The sequence below is a fragment of the Rhinichthys klamathensis genome, unplaced genomic scaffold, assembly GCF_029890125.1.
Source record: "Rhinichthys klamathensis goyatoka isolate OS25496 unplaced genomic scaffold, OSU_Roscu_1.1 h1tg000188l_1, whole genome shotgun sequence".
Classification (NCBI taxonomy): domain Eukaryota; kingdom Metazoa; phylum Chordata; class Actinopteri; order Cypriniformes; family Leuciscidae; genus Rhinichthys; species Rhinichthys klamathensis.
The window spans coordinates 575,995-593,240 of record NW_026606715.1 but is presented as its reverse complement, the minus strand read 5'-3'; the positions used below and the strand labels follow the sequence as shown (position 1 = coordinate 593,240).

Genomic DNA, 17,246 nt, shown 5'->3' with positions numbered 1-17,246 from the left:
AATAGATTTATTTATGTTGTTTTCTAGAAATGTGCTGCTGGTCAGGAATTGAAGGTGAGTCGGATTATTTAGCCTTACTTATCAGGTATAATTTTTTGGAAGGGGTTAGTGCTGTTCTTATTAGGGGCCAAAACGGTTCATTTACAAATATACAGTGTGAAACATACCTTGAATTTCTAGGATTAACTAATTACTTCTAGCAAATCGCTTGCACGCTTCACGATGAATGCGGCTAAGGATTACACTCAGGGTACATTACGGCATGTTTTCTACTGTATGTACGACGTTCTCAATGTAATTCATAATCCCACGTTTATAATGAACAAACCGTTATGGTTATTGTGTTATTACAAACTGAGTACGTATACATCAGTAAACACTAGTGCTGTCAAACGATTTAAATATTTAATCGCGATTAATCGCATTAATGTCATAGTTAACTCGCGATTAATCGCACATTTTTATCTATTCTAAATGTCTCTTGATTTCTTTTTGTCCCATTATTTTTTCTTATTTTAATGCTCTTTTCAACATGGAAAAGTGGATCGGCTTGCTTTGTGCAAATGTTTTTTATTGAAAACAACATTGACATATACTGTGTTCAATTTCACACTAAAACATTCTCACTTGGAGCAAATAATCTCTCACACAATGTAACACTGTCCATCAATAAAAGGGTGAAAGAAATACTGACGAGGTCCTGATATTGACGAGGGGGCGGAGAATTCGCATTAGCTGTGTGTGTGTGTGTTTGTGTTTGTGTGTGTGTGCTTGGCCATCAAGTGGTATTACTTGTCAATGGGACCATTTGGCAACTTTTTAAAAAGCAAACTTTCCATTCAGAATCTTATTGGCGTCCATTTCGGCGTCTCGCGCTCGTCATCCACTCAAAACGTAACGTTAACCTACTATTTGGCCGGCTCGCAAGCACAGACAAGTGTGTGTGTCGTGCCTGTTGTTTTGTTTCCAGTCTAGCTAGATCCGCTTGCGCTTTCAAAACCATTGAAATGAATGGGTTTCATAGCGCAGCGCCACGCATGCCGCGTCCTGTTGCAAAAGCATGTGAAAAAAACTACAAAGTTTGCTAGGCCAAATAGACCGTTAATCGCGCAATAAAAAATGGTCTGTCACTGTCATGTCTGTCACCAGAATGGTCTGTCACTACCTCAAAACGACGCCCCTCTAGTTACTCACGCCATTTCTCCACTGCCCACACGACTGCCATGCACTCTTTCTCTGCTGCCGAATAATGCTTTTCAGCCCCTTGTAAAAGCCTCGAAGCGTATGCAACTACATGCTCCCCTTGCTCAGTCTCTTGAGTAAGCACAGCTCCAAGTACTACATTACTAGCATCAGTCTGCACTCGAAAGTCTTGACTAAAGTCAGGAGGTCGCAGTATTGGAGCAGTCTGAAGAGCTTCTTTAAGGGTTTCAAAGGCGTGCTGACATTCGGCCGTCCAGTCCCACCTAACACCTTTTTTCTTCAGAGCGTGAAGAGGTGCAGCTAGTTCAGAAAAATGTGAAATAAAGCGATGATACCATCCTGTGAGTCCTAGAAAGCGCTGGACTTCTTTCACTGATTTAGGAACAGGGAAGTTTTTTATGACTTCAATCTTCGCAGGTTCTGTCCTCACTCCTCCTTCCGATACGACATGCCCCAGGAAAGTCAAGGATTTTCGCAGAAGATTACACTTCTTTAAATTCAGTGTCAGACCTGCCGTCTCAAGCTCAGCAAGCAATCGACGAAGGTGCCCGAAATGTTCCTGAACACTGGGGGAATAGATCACAATATCGTCGATATAAACAAAGCAAAACTTGCCAATGAAGTCTCGCAGAATAGAATTCATCAGTCGCTGAAAAGTGGCTGCAGCATTTTTCAAACCGAAAGGTAGACGTAAAAATTCATATTGGGCATTTTTGGTCACAAAAGCAGTTTTAGCAATGCTGGCCTCATCCATTCCTACTTGCCAATAGCCACTTCTTAAATCCAACGTACTGAAAACGGTAGCCCCATACAGAGAAGTAAGAATATCATGTACTTGTGGCATAGGAAAGCCATCAAGGGGCGTCTTTGCGTTCAAAGCTCAATAATCCACGCAGAAGCGTATGCTTCCATCCTTCTTCGGTACAAGTACTATTGGAGCAGCCCATGGAGAAGTAGAATGTCTGATAATTCCTTTCTCCAGCATTTTAGCCACTTCATCATCAACAAACTTTTGCTTATGGATGGGTATTGGATATGCTCTCTTCCTCACAGGCCCTTCATCTTTGATATTGATCTGATGAGTAACGATGGAAGTACATCCTAATGAATCTGTGCACACTGTAGGCCAATCGAACAACAGTTGTTCCAATTGTCTTTTTTGACTCCTTGAAACCTCTGCTACACTCACTAACTCCTTTACCATGGCTTGACTAGTATCAGTCAGTGGTCTAGTTGGAAGTGCTACATGCAATCTTGTACTTGAGGGTGATGTAACAGCAAGCTTCAAGTCACCAGGGTTAGTAAAGTAATGTAGCTCCTCGTCTTCGGGGAACTTATATGATGTAGTGGAAAAATCCAACTTCACCCCAGAAAGAGTCAGAAATTCAAGTCCCACGACGAGAGGGAATGCCAAATCACAATTTCGCATCACGAATGCTCTTAAAGAATAAACTTTGCCATACACTATACACTGCAGAGAAACTTTACCAAGTGCATGTTGAATATGGCCATTTGCTAGGGAAAATGTCTGACCCTTACTTGACTGTAAAACCTCCCCTACATGTTTGATTTGATTCCAAAGAGACTCTTGGATCAAAGAATAAGTACTACCTGTATCAATAATTGCCTCCAAAAGTTGGTTTCGAATATTCAAAGGCAGCAATAGAGTAGACATGGAGGATTTAGCATAAATAGCAATGTTATAGTTGTTCGACCTCCCCCGATCAGATTTTCCTCCTCCACGCAAAGTTGCTTGTTCAGCTTGCCTCTGCCTGCAGAAAACTCTCTCCTCGTTCAGGTCCCATTCCACCAGTGTGCCCACACGAACTAGTTCCTCTATTGTGGATACAGTCCCTCTCAAGATGCTGGCAATGCGTGGATTACAGTTCCTCAATATAGCTTGAAGAATGTCACGTTCTGTCATGATTGGCTTTAACCTCAAGCACAAAGCTCTGTACTGATAGACAAAAGATCGAATGTTCTCATCCACTCCCTGTTTTCTTTCTCTGATCCTTCTCTCTGCCTCCACCTCATGATCGTCAGGTAAAAATGACTTAAGAAAAATTGTCTTAAATTGTGTCCAGGTCTTAATACGTGCTTTCTCGGCTATCCACCAGTCCTTAGCCGTATGGGTAAGCACCGATGACAACATAGACAAGGTCTCAGCACTACTCAAAGGTTGGATAGCGAGATATTCTTCACACTTCTCTAAATATGCAATAGGATCTTCTCCATCCAGACTACTGAATTTAGGAAACTCAAGATTTATGGGAGTTTTAAACTGAATGGATCGAGAATATGTTCCCAGCAGGGGAGTTGAATGTCTAACCGGTGTAGAAGTAGCATCTCTCCGCTTAAGGCACTCCATAACTGCACGTCCCAGATCCTGAATGCTCTCCTCTAAGGCTTGCTTCACTTGCTGACATTCCTTCTTGGACCCTGAAATTACCGTTTCCTCTCGTTGTCTCACGTATCTTTCACAGTCTTTGACTTGGACTTCTAAAGAACTGATTCTGTTCTGATAGGTATCTAAACTATCCAGCAGCTGGGTTTCAAACTTATCAAAACGAGTGTTCAGTTTTTCCTCTACCTCACTCATCTTATTTTCCAAATATCGAACTCTGTTGGCCAAAACCATAGAGATAAGACTTTCATCTTCCTCTTCAGGAGGCGGGGGAAGTGGTAATTGAGAAATATCTTCAACCTCATTAGCCTCGTCATCCTGCTCCTGTTCCAAATAAAGACTACTAAAAGATTGAATCAAATCTCGTATGGGCTCTCGATGCACCGTAAACGCGTCTGCACTATAATTAGGTGCTCTTTGATCCTCATTCCTATCCTCATCAATATCAGCCATTTGGAAATATTATGAGGAAGTAGAATTCTCAAGAGGGTAAAACACCAAATTTACACACCGCAACTTACACCCAACATAATCCAGAAGGTCCCTGTTCGGGCGGCATTATGTAACATACCATCTTGAATTACAAAAGACAGAATGAAATCATTGTAAAGAGGTAGGGTACCATCCGTTGAGTTTTGCAGTGATTATATTTAAGTGCTAAACAAGTAACATCAAACGTGTTCACCCTCCATGCAAACACATACCATATTTACATATCAGTTCAATCATTGGTGTGATATAAAAACCTGAGTTTCCAACGCAGTTTGTCACAATTCCAGCATTCTCAAAGTCAATGATGGCACGATGATTTCAGTCAATAAACATCCACAGGAAGTTCCACAGGTTTAAGCAATTCGAAGACGACACTCAGTCAATAATCCATTGATAATTCCCACGCGCACTAAGCGGTCGAACTTAGCATAAAACAGTCCAATAGAGAAACTTGTCTCAAGACGTATTTAGCATGTGCATAATTAGAACATTAGGCTTAAATGAGTAGCAAAGAAAATAACAATTTCTCCTCAAAAACCAAACCACAGATGAAAATCTTGAGCTACAGCTCACATCCATGTTTTTGTCACCTCTCTCTAACTTCACTTCTTCTCTGCTTATATCCGCATACTCCCCCCTCAGAACTGAGGACATCGCCCCCTAGTGCAGCGGCAAAGCACTAGTAACAGAGAACTCAACCTAGAACTGTTGCAAGTTACTCTACCCTGCCAGTACATACAAAGATAGATCAAAGTGACATTACGCTAATCAACCATTCAGAAACGTCCTGTTCGAGCCTTAATTGTCGAACTTCTTTGCGGCCGTCATCTTGTTCGGGTCTGACTCCGGTTCAAACTGATACGGTTGCACAGATGTGTCCTCAGAGACTCCCGCTGTCATTCTTTCTCCAAAATATACCCTCAACTGTTGTCAAGGAAACACTCCACGTGTGTTGTGACAAAACGCCCGCAGAACAGAGGGGCGGAGTCAGCGAATTCCACCTCATTATCATTTAAAGGCATATGCACTGAAACGGCGTGCTGAAAACAGAGCTGTTTTTGACCAGGTAAAATGAGTGTTTTCTTACAATACTAATGAGAATTTTTAATTAAAGTATATTACAAACTTTTCATTTAGACCCTAAAGAATAAAATTAACTTGTATGAAAATGGCATTATATGACCCCTTTAAGAACGTCCACTGTGAAAAATATTAAAGTAGTCATGTATTTTTTTTTACATTTTATAGTATTTTAACCCTGATCTGTACTTATAATGTTTATAGGATTTTTATATCAAAAACTGTCATAATTTAGAAATAAAAGGTATTAATAAAAAAATAAAAAAAATAAAAATTCTACTCTGGATTTATCTTACCTAGGCAAGTATAATGTGCATGCTAAACATTTCAGTTTTTAGAATTTTTACGTGCAGGCAAGAATATATGTCACATGTACCTAATCTTCATCCTCTTCACAACATTTCCCATCACCCTCCTTGGCTCCCACCTGCACATCATTTCCAATTACTCACACCTGCTCCTCATCATCACCCTCATCACTACCACTACAAAAGCACACTCCTCACCACAGTTCTCTGTCCAACCTCAGTGATGTTAAGTGGACTATTCCCCCTGTTCCTCAGCGTCTTCCTTCCCTCTGTCTCTCCACCAAGATCTTAGTTTGGACTCTCCCTCACCTGCTCACCTCATCACTCTACTATTGTTAAATTAACTCACTATTCACCACCTATCTTCCTCTCCTGTGTCTACTTGCCGTAATAGAATGTCGGACCAATACTGATAAAATGGATCCTTCTGTGCTTCTACTATGCATGGACCAAGACCAGCATTCTCTCGAGGCCCACACCGCGTCGTTCCTCAACCTGGCGTGCCTTACCTCCTTCTCCGACCAATCATTGAGTGTCTTTTTCCATACTAGCCTCAATGCGGAGACGAAGGCACGCCTGCCCGGTGTGGGACCTCAAGAGAACTTCGAGGCTTTTGTGGAGTTGGTGTTGGCCGGCTGTGAGTCCCCGTTCACCATCGGCCTTTCAAGCGATGGTGAACTCGTGTCCATTCCAGAGCCTCATCCCAAGATGGCCGCCACCACTCCAGAGCCTCGTCCAAAGATGGCCGCCGACATTCGAGAGTATCATCATGTCATGGCCGCCGTTCCAGCGCCTTGTCCCAAGATGGCCGTCGCGCTTGAGCCCTCGCCCAAGATGGTCGCTGTCGCTCCTGAATCTCCAGTCTCCGTCCTCATTCTGAGTCCAGAAGTGACTCCAGTTTTCGTCCTCACCCAGAGCCCAGAAGTGAGTCTAGTCATCGCCCTCTTCCAGAGCCGAGAAGTGAGTCTAGTCATCGCCCTCTTCCAGAGCCGAGAAGTGAGTCTAGTCATCGCCCTCTTCCAGAGCCCAGAAGTGACTCTAGTCATCGCCCTCTTCCAGAGCCCAGAAGGGAGTCTAGTCATCGCCCTCTTCCAGAGCCCAGAAGTGACTCTAGTCATCGCCCTCTTCCAGAGCCCAGAAGTGAGTCTAGTCATCGCTCTCTTCCAGAGCCCAGAAGTGACTCTAGTCATTGCCCTCTTTCAGAGCCCAGAAGTGAGTCTAGTCATCGCCCTCTTCCAGAGCCCAGAAGTGACTCTAGTCATCGCCCTCTTCCAGAGCCCAGAAGTGACTCTAGTCATCGCCCTCTTCCAGAGCCCAGAAGTGAGTCTAGTCATCGCCCTCTTCCAGAGCCCAGAAGTGACTCCAGTCATCGCCCTCTTCCAGAGCCCAGAAGTGACTCCAGTCATCGCCCTCTTCCAGAGCCCAGAAGTAAATCCAGTCTCCGCCCTCTTCCAGAGCCCAGAAGTGACTCCAGTCTCTGCCCTCTTCCAGAGCCCAGAAGTGACTCCAGTCTCCGCCCTCTTCCAGAGCCCAGAAGTGACTCCAGTCACCGCCCTCTTCCAGAGCCCAGAAGTGACTCCAGTCTCCGCCCTCTTCCAGAGCCCAGAAGTGACTCCAGTCTCCGCCCTCGTCCAGAGTCCTTTGGGGGTACCAGTCTCCGGCTCCACCCTGGCCACCTGAACCAGCATGTCCTCGTCAGCCTCCAGGGCTCCACTATTCCTCCTGTCTCCAGTGTCTTCCTTCCCTCTGTGTCTCCACCAAGATCTTCGTTTGGACTCTCCCTCACCTGTTCACCTCATCACTGAACTATTCACCACCCATCTTCCTCTCCTGTGTACACTTGCCATAACAATATGTGTGAATATTTTTTTATTTAATTTTTTATTCCCTTCAATTTGGCGTTGATTAACTCTGCTGAGGGACCAGATAGGATCCTGTTATTTTCACAGATAGAAGTCCTCTATGGTAGCGTTCTGCTCTAAAAATAAATCTGAGATTCTGTTGGTTACAGAGCTAGGCCTAGTAGAATTTTCTTTTCATGCATTTTGAGAAATGAACAGATGTAAAATAAGCATAGCAAATGATAAAAATGAACAGTATTGCACAGTAATTGTTTATGATAGATATGTTCTCAAATTCTTGGGTTACAGGAATAATGTATTTGAGCTTTTCTATAACTCAAACAGTAGAGCGTTGGCGCTTGCAAGGCTAAGGTCATGGGTTCAATTCCCAGGGAAAGCGAGAACTAATAAGAATGTAAAATGTGTACCTTGAAATGCAATGTAAGTCGCTTTGGATAAAAGCGTCTGCTAAATGCATAAATGTAAATGGACAAAGACCAAGTGGAGGAACTTGGCTTTTATCCGATTTTTCAATATTACCTGTCAGACATTTTGAATTGTTCTTGTTCATCAGATATGCACCAAATTTGGCTCTGATCTTTAGACCATAATTGCTAAAAGCTAACTTTTCTATATATATTCAAATATAATATTCAATCCATTCTCGGGTAATGCTTAAACACATTTGATCGAAGAAGTAGTTTTTAATTTTTAAATGATTTCTTTTAGTTTCTTAATGTAATCTATCTGCTCTACATTCACCATCTAGTAGCGTATATGTCAGATGAAATTAGCTGTGTTTTTTGTCTTTTTTCTCCCAGACAAAAGTTCACTGGCGAGTTGGTGTGGCCACTCTCAACACTCTGGCTGGCTACATTAATTGGGTTGATTTGAGCCACATCACCAATGAAAACTGCCGTCTTTTGGAGATCTTGTGCCTGTTGCTTAGCGAACCCGAGCTTCAGTTGGAGGCTGCAGAGTGTCTGCTAATTGCTATTAGAAGGAGAGTGAGTTACTGCTGCAATTACATTATACTACTTTCTCTTTTCAGCTGCTTTTCTGAAATAAAACTTTCCACATTTATTTATTTATGCTGCAACTCATTGCTGTCATTGGAGTCTAGTACACTAACACTTTTCTACGGTGGCCGAAAGAGCTCAACGCGCTGCAACTTAAAAAAACACATGCAAATAGAAAAAACCCCCCAACAAATTAAGAAAACATCTTAAGTTTTACAACAAACATGTGCTCCAAATACTCACAACACAACCAAATACAGTGCTGCAAAAGTTCACAACACAAACAAATAAAGAAACGCGCTGCAAATAGCACAGAACACAGAGGAAATGTATTCAGGGGAGCCCAATAAGTGACGAACCCGGCTGTGTATGTTATGATGAGGTGGAAGCAGGATCCAATTGCAGCACACTTTATTTAATAAACTCAAACTACATAAAGACTCTGGCTAGGGCACAAGACTCAGGAACAGAACCACCAACATCAATGTTACAACAACAAGAACTCACAAAGACTGGACTGAAACACAGGGCTTAAATACAAGGCCAAACAAGCTAAACAAGATAACAAGGGGGCGTGGTATACATGAACACAAACGAGGAGCGGGAAAACTGAACAGGACTGAACCAAAAGCACAAAGACAGGGGGAACACAGACAGACATACAACAGTGTACATCGTACACTCACTTGTTTTAATTCACTCCTTCAATTTAACTGAATAAGTAGACTAACATAGGGAATAGAGAATGAGGGTTTAGGGAGTGATTTCGGATTTAGCCAAAGTAGTTTGCTACTTTGACTTTAACTGTTGCAAATAAATACATTTTATACAAATAAAACTTTTTATAATACACTATTTATCTGTGTGTGTGTCTCAACTTTAAAAATTGCTGTCTCATCTTTGGACCCTATACATTACCTAACATTTCTTACCTATGAAACTTATTAAAGCTCCAGTTCGTAACTTTTTTGGGTTAAAAATTATGCTAAATAAATGTTTGAGCAAGTACATAACCAGCCAGTGTTCAAACTCTCTGCTTGCCTTAGCTCGATTAAAAACGGTAAGCTTGTAATAATGTTTTTAACTCCAGTGGTACTGGTGGATTTCCACGGGAAATTCGAGCATGTCTTTGCGTCATTACGTCACATCTGTACACACACACCTCTACACACACATTTGTACACACACATCTGTACACATGAAGAAGAATCTCGGCTAGTATAAGCTATATTGCGAGTGAGGATGTTGGAAGTGGAGATTTATAGCCTTTTCTCACAGCACTTGATATAATTAAACTTATTCATTTGATTCAAACGACAATCACCAGTGACAACTGGAGATTGACCCGCTGTAACATGCAAAAGACTTTGGACTGAGAGTTTGGAAGAAGAGACTGAAGGTGAAGGTGAAAATTCTTATTTTGGTAGTACTTCAAAAAAAAATTAATCTTTGATTGCGAATGCCAGTATCCACACCGACTGACAGCCCCACATTCTCCTCAAACATTGTGTTCATCCGCGCTGTGCCGTGCCGAGGTACAACCCACGTAAAGTTGACAATTCCGCGAATAACTGCAATAGCAGATTTCGAACGGAGATGGAGACAAAGAGGAAAAATTGCGGACTGCAGCTTTTAACAAAATTACAAAAATGTTTACGATGTTACTGATGTATAGATTAATATCTTACCCTAATTTTTTTTTTCTCTTTTTTTTCAGCTCTTTGTTAACTCTATTACATTTCGTATATTGTATCAAAATTGTATGTCATAAACATGTCGGGCCCTAACTTACACCCGGCGCAATGCAGCGCTAAACGGCATGTTGATTGTAGGAATCAGCAGGTGGTATTTGCTTCCTTTTACAAAGAAGCGCAATTTGTGGTTCAGTGTTGGACAGGGCAAGCCTGATGTCTTCCTTTGCCCGGAGCTGATTTCGGTAAAAAATTTTGAAGGCATTCAATATATCCGGCCTCGCACAGATAAGTAGAGGCGAAAGGAAGAAGTAGCCTAATTTCATGGCAGCGTCAGACAACTGAGGATATTAAGTCATCACACTCAACCAAACCGAAGGGAGAGAGCAAGAGCTACAGAGGTTTCGCAATCTGGTGTCATTCTTTAAATGAAAGGTCTTTTCCGATCTCCAATAGATGACGTAGGCACGCCGAAAAAAAACCCCACTGTTACAGTACAATCAACACGGGAAAATCTCACAGTAAAACAAGCATCTGTGCAAAATATGATACCTCTGTGTTTTGCCAGATGAGAAGTTTATGTATCATCTTTTTACTATTTTAATTGTTTTTATAACTATCAGTGGATAGTATGTAATCCGACTGATTGCACTGTATTCTATTTTTCCATCCTCCTTTTAAATCTAGACTGAACTCAAGTGGCACTGAGAAATGAGTAAGAGACAAAAATAAATTACTCTGAAATGTTAATTGGGAAATTGAGAGTTGAATTAACTGAAATCCTCTCTGAAATAATGGCAGAATTGTTGTTTCAGTCCTTCAACATGTTGAGCGACTGTGTTAATCAAAAGACAGATATTTATCCATCTCTTGCACATAGTCAGCAAAGTTGGGAAACATGCAACATTTTCATTAATCACCTGATCACGCCAACAGCTGCAGCTCACAGCTTTGTATTTTCTTAAACAAACACATCGCTTCACTTCAGAAAGCCTTTATTACTCAACCACCAGCCCCCCCCCCAACCCCCCCCCCCCCCCCGCCCTCACAAAAAAAATTAAGTTAATTTTATTGCTATTTAGTGTCAAGAGTTTATGTTTGAGTGATCAGTTGAAGTGTTTTTGATTGAGCAAATTATTTTCTTCCACAGGGTGATTTAGAGGACCGCAAGCCATTTTTGGTACTCTTTGATGAAGTCATAATGAACTATATCCTGTCTGCTGCACAGTAAGTAAACATTTAAGCTTATTCAGGGTTCCTCAAATCTGGCCTTGGAGGGCCACTGTCCTGCAGTTTTTAACTTTAAAACCTGATCAAACTCACCTACCAGCAATTTTCAAGTATCTATAGGACTTTTCACACGGCGCTTAACCACGGGTTATCGTCGTTCTAAACACTGCTTTTAACCCCAGGTAAAAGAGCGTTTCACACTTGTAATTTAGATGCGGGTTAGCACCTGTTACGTCCCTGTGGTCTTGCGCATGTGTGTTTCTTTTGTTTCTCTTTCTCTACTGTCTATCACATTCTTAGGCTTGCGTCACCACTCGCCCGCTGTTGGCTGAGAGAGATGTCAATCATCATCTACGTCGTGACGTCATCTTTCCTCCCGCAGCCTATCGGGTTTACCACGCGAGTTTAAAAGGAAGCTGAGAGGAGCGCATGTCAGCTTGTTTCTTTCTGTCGCTCTGCTTGTCGCTTTTGGGTTTATTATTTTCTGTTACAGACATTGTCCTGTTGTTTTTTCTTTCGGCCATGACGGCGTGTTTTGAGATTACCAAGTGTAATGTGTTCTGCCATGCCGGCGTGTTCTGAGATTGCCAAGAGTAATGTGTTCTTCTGCCATGATGGCGTGTTTTGAGGTTACCAAGAGAAATTCGGACAGGTAATATGTCACGTGACGTACACAAAGCAACACTTAGCAAACTCGATGTATACAAACACCAGGTAAGGAAGTGAACGCCACCCTTGGATGTTTTGTTATTAGTTAGAGCAGTTAGAGAGGGCGCTTTGCGCTGAAGAATTTTGTCTTTTCTTTTCTTTTTGTTATTAGTTAGTTAAGAGGTTGGGATTAGTTAACGGGAGTTTGTTTTGTTCTTTTCTTTCATTTGGCTTCACAAATTTATGTCCTTATTCTCTTTGATTATTTACTTTGAACTCTCAATTTTGTATCTATTTGGTTTATTTTTCTTCGTGTCCATTACTATTATTATTGTTCACCTTTTTTTCACCAGTACAATAAACCATACTTTTTCTTCACTATATTTTGTTGTGTCGTCTCTTGCCATTTTAATTACACCACCGTCTGATCACAACCTCAATGTTGCCCCTTTAAAGACTTTTGCCAAGGGGTGACCCTGAGCAGGGGTTGATGGATTTTCATCCAGGCCACAGCCAGGGGAGTGCCCCACGGCGGTGTTGACGGAGGGAGGAGTCATGGAGGAATGCTGGTGAGGGCCGCCATGGGGCTGACCGGAGACGACGACGGCAAGGATGGAACCCACCGCGCAGCCGATGAACCAAGGTGGTGGAGAGATGGTGAAGATCTTGGCGGCCGTGACAGCCGCAACGACGACCTCCCAAGAGCTAGGTGGGGATCCGGAGGTCTGAGGCTGAGTTGGAGCGACCGAGGGCGGAGGTGGAGCCTGAGGTAGGGCAGAGCAAGCCCCGAAGGGGTGGAGGACCAAAGAGCAGCGGACGGTTTGCAAGTCCGCAGCGGAGGCGAAGCGATGTCTGATCTCGATGGAGCCAACGTGCAAAGGGAGTCCGGCGAGGCTGAATGGCCGATGGTCCACTCTAAGGTCGAGGGTGGAAGGAGCGCAGGTGCGCATGCAGGTGCGGGAGCCAGGGTGACAGGTCGAGGCAGAGCATAGCACACCGAGGCTGCAGGCGGAGCCTCGGGCTCCTCATGCCCAGGAGGAGATGGCTCCTGAAAGGTCCGAGGTGGTACCACACTGAAGTGGTATATACCACACATTGTTTTTATACATTGGTGCCGAGAGACTGAAGGGTGATGGAGATGACTGGGTGGCACAGATGGCTAGAGACTAGGGAATAGACTGAAGTCCAACGCAAAAACCCCCCAAAAATAAAGTGTTCGGAATAGTGAACGCTGATCCTCAAGACGCCAGCTCCACATATGTCGCGAAGCTCCCTCGAGGAACCTCACCGGATAACTGCACGTTTCGAGATCCAAAAATTCTTCTAAATGTTTCTCGAGGGAGCGTTCTCCCTGCTCAAGGCACATGAGTCTTACTGCTGGAAAGTTCATGGTGCAAGCAGGGGTGAAAACGGAACAAAAACACTGAAACACAGAAAATTAATTCTTATACACGCGTTCAACTTTGTTTGGTCCGGTGTTCTGTCACGGGAGGTTGCAAGCAAACAGGCGATGAATAAAGTTCCAACAAGTTTAATAACATTAAATATTCCACAAGATAGGCAAACAGTCAGTAGCAACACACACTATACACCAAACACTGAACTGAAACAGAACTGAACATATATCCAGGTGGTAATGGTAATGACTGAACATAATTAGTGTTCGTGACAACAAATGAGGGACAAAGGCAGATGATGACAAAACATAACGAGTCCAAACTAACGTGAATGTGACAGCTAGAGCCTTTGAGTAAACCGGTCACGTGCTGCGTTTGTCCAGTCAGTGACCCTGGCAACGCGAGTATGCAAATAAGGACGTTAACCCAAGGTTTAGGAATGTATAGTGTGAAACTTTTCCTTATGAATACCCAGGATTAATTGTTAACTTTATTGTTAATTGGTAAATTATGAGCAGTGTGAAACGTGAAGCATGATAACACAGGATTCCCGGGGTTTAGAATGACCCAGGGTTAACTATGTCAAGTGTGAAAAGACTTCTGAAGACCTTGATTAGGTTGTTCATGTGTGTTTGATTAGAGTTGAATCTGAACTCTGTAGGACAGTGGCCCTGCAGGAATAGATCTGAGGAACCCTGCTCTAAATGACTGGGATTCTATTTGAATGACTGTAAACAGCTGTTTGGATTTTATTTTATTGTAGGTTGGGAGATGGTGCCGGTCTGTGTAACCAGTGAGTTCAATTTTTTCTATTGAAACCAACTCAAGCTTAGTTTAGAACAAGTTTTAGTTAGTTTTACCAAAACTGTCCATCATCCAATTCAGATCATCGGGTGCCGTCGTGGAAAGAAGATACACCTTTTTGAAGAGGCTGTGTCAGGTTCTCTGTGCCCTGGGTAGCCAAATCTGCTCTCTAGTGGTGAGGTGATCGCATGAGCATCACTGTTGTCTATCATTTATCCTTTTTTTCCTCTTATGACAAATGCAGAAGATTTGTATGTTTCTCTTTAGTGTTTTAGAGTTCCTGTTAACCTGAATAAATACATGGAAGCTCTTCTTGCCTTCACTACTCATCCCAGCCAGGTTGAACTGCATTATAGCTACTCAGTGAAACTCATTGGTCAACCTTTACGATGTTTTACTAAATCTTGCATTTCATATTTAATCATGTATTTATATATTACTTTAAACAGTTTCTGAGGTCGTCCACTCAAAAGACCTGGGTAAACTTATTCTCACATGAAGTTATTTCGTGGGATCCTGCAATTTGCCAAATGACCATCAAATATTTAAGATCAGCAAGGATCAATCTTGTGAAAGTAAGTGCTGTGTATCCCAGACACAGAGCAGTTTTGAGTAATTGCTATCATACTTAATCATACTTAATTGCTCTGTTTGCCTTTTACAGACTGGATTTCCCTCCAAGAATGATTGTCCAGGTTGTGAATTCTCCAGAGTGGACTTTGATAGTGATGAAGATTTCAACTGCTGCTTTAATTGTGAGTTATTATTGGTCAGTAACTAGTTAGTTAAACGTACTGTTATCACATCAGTTTTAAAGGTTAAGCACCCTTTTAAAAGTAAATCAATGCATTGCAGAGTAATTCATGTTGATTAACCGCAAGAATCTTATTTAGTTGATGACAACACAGAAACCCAGTTACTGACAACATTGCTTATTTTAACTAAACATGTACGATCCTGTAATTATCTGATTATAATTTTCCAAATCCTTTGTTCAGCTGAAGTGAGTTCAAATGGTGATTCAGTCTTTTTGTAAAGATCATCAATTACTAAATTAGTTCAATTCGGCTGTAAAGCAGCTCTGCAGTAAACTATGAAGTCATCTTCCAGCTCAGTTCTCATCAAATAGTGTCAGTGCATTGCAGTGTGTGTGAGAGAGAGAGATTAAAGGTTCCAGTTATTGATTTTGTACCTTCTGATGGTACCAGCTCGTTCTGCCCTTTCACTGACTAGAGGACAGGAGAGAACATGGACTTATAGGCGGATAATGAATATTTAGGGGTTCAAGCACGAAGTGCTGAAACCCTATTGTTATTGTTAATTTTCCCATGATGCAACATTCAGACATAAAACTGATCGGGCAGAACGAACCGTAAGTCGTAGAGCTTTGAAACTTTGGGGGCTGGTAGTACTCACACCGCCTACAACGTCACCAAGGCCCGCCCCGATTGGCCCATAGGTGGCGCTACAGCGGCCAAAAGTACGAAACGGCTCATAACTCCTCAACCGTTAGGCGTAGGCTCAAGTGTCTTACATCGTTGGAATCCTTGGCTCAAGCCGGACAAGATACCTGCCTCGGATTGGCTCGTCACCCTGGGTACATTTTCGGGTATTTTGGGTTTTTCCAAAAACCTACTTTTGCGAACTAGTCCTAGGTTTTTGGCCCGGCCGGAACCAAACCAGTGCAGCGAGATTCTATGGAGTCTGAATGTCAATAATTATCAAAAAAAAGTGGAAATTTCGGTTCACGGTCCCTAAGGGACGCCAAAACGTTCCGAGTGGGAGGAGCCCCTTTTACTAAATTGGCTATAACTCGTGAACGGAACGAGATATTTTCACCAAACTCAGCGCACCTGTGTAAGAGCTCATTCTGTGGTCGCCTGAAAAAGGACGCGGCGACTGGCCACTTGGTGGCGCTATAACTGTTAAAAAGGTGTCAAAATGATGTTTTTTCAATGGCAAATCCCATGAAATGGCTAAAAGCGGCCCTCTTCCTGCCTGATTTGCATACAACCTGACAAAACCGGGCGTGCGCATGCGTCACCTGATCCTAAAGAGGCTTGGAAACTTTTATGGACGTCGGGCCATCGGTGGCGCTTTAACTGCTATAAAGGTGAAAAAATGCTCCATAATATCCTACGCAAAATGACATTTAAATGACTGAAAAATGGTCTGCTCTGCTCAGAACTTCACCAAATTAGCTGAGCACGTGCGCCATATTATTCTAAAGAAGCGTGCAAACTTTTATGGAGATCGGGCCATCAGTGGAGGTGTCACAGTTTAAAAGGTAAAAAAAAAAATCACCACATTTCCATGATAAACGAGCTAAAAGGGCAGAAAACTTACTTTTTCCTCTCCGAGGCACATGTTAAAAGGCTTGATAAAGTTTTTGGAACGCAGCAGCGCAAGCGGCAAGTGCCTAGACCCTATGGTTTTTTTTTTAGAGGCCTTTTTGTGGCCCTTTTTTAGGCCATTATTAGGGGTTCAAGCACGAAGTGCTGAAACCCTATTGTTATTGTTAATTTTCCCATGATGCAACATTCAGACATAAAACTGATCGGGCAGAACGAACCGTAAGTCGTAGAGCTTTGAAACTTTGGGGGCTGGTAGTACTCACACCGCCTACAACGTCACCAAGGCCCGCCCCGATTGGCCCATAGGTGGCGCTACAGCGGCCAAAAGTACGAAACGGCTCATAACTCCTCAACCGTTAGGCGTAGGCTCAAGTGTCTTACATCGTTGGAATCCTTGGCTCAAGCCGGACAAGATACCTGCCTCGGATTGGCTCGTCACCCTGGGTACATTTTCGGGTATTTTGGGTTTTTCCAAAAACCTACTTTTGCGAACTAGTCCTAGGTTTTTGGCCCGGCCGGAACCAAACCAGTGCAGCGAGATTCTATGGAGTCTGAATGTCAATAATTATCAAAAAAAAGTGGAAATTTCGGTTCACGGTCCCTAAGGGACGCCAAAACGTTCCGAGTGGGAGGAGCCCCTTTTACTAAATTGGCTATAACTCGTGAACGGAACGAGATATTTTCACCAAACTCAGCGCACCTGTGTAAGAGCTCATTCTGTGGTCGCCTGAAAAAGGACGCGGCGACTGGCCACTTGGTGGCGCTATAACTGTTA

General features: G+C 42.8%; 1 protein-coding gene across 1 annotated transcript in view; it reads left to right on the top strand.

The window, feature by feature from the left end:
- LOC130095201 (exportin-5-like) overlaps nt 1–17,246 on the top strand; it is a 122,737-nt gene that overhangs the window by 13,475 nt on the left and 92,016 nt on the right. The window contains exons 6-12 of the mRNA XM_056261887.1: nt 28–54; nt 8,150–8,335; nt 11,189–11,265; nt 14,199–14,297; nt 14,393–14,456; nt 14,567–14,692; nt 14,782–14,872. Of these exons, the coding sequence (XP_056117862.1) occupies nt 28–54; nt 8,150–8,335; nt 11,189–11,265; nt 14,199–14,297; nt 14,393–14,456; nt 14,567–14,692; nt 14,782–14,872 (670 nt within the window). The remainder of the gene's footprint in view (nt 1–27; nt 55–8,149; nt 8,336–11,188; nt 11,266–14,198; nt 14,298–14,392; nt 14,457–14,566; nt 14,693–14,781; nt 14,873–17,246) is intronic.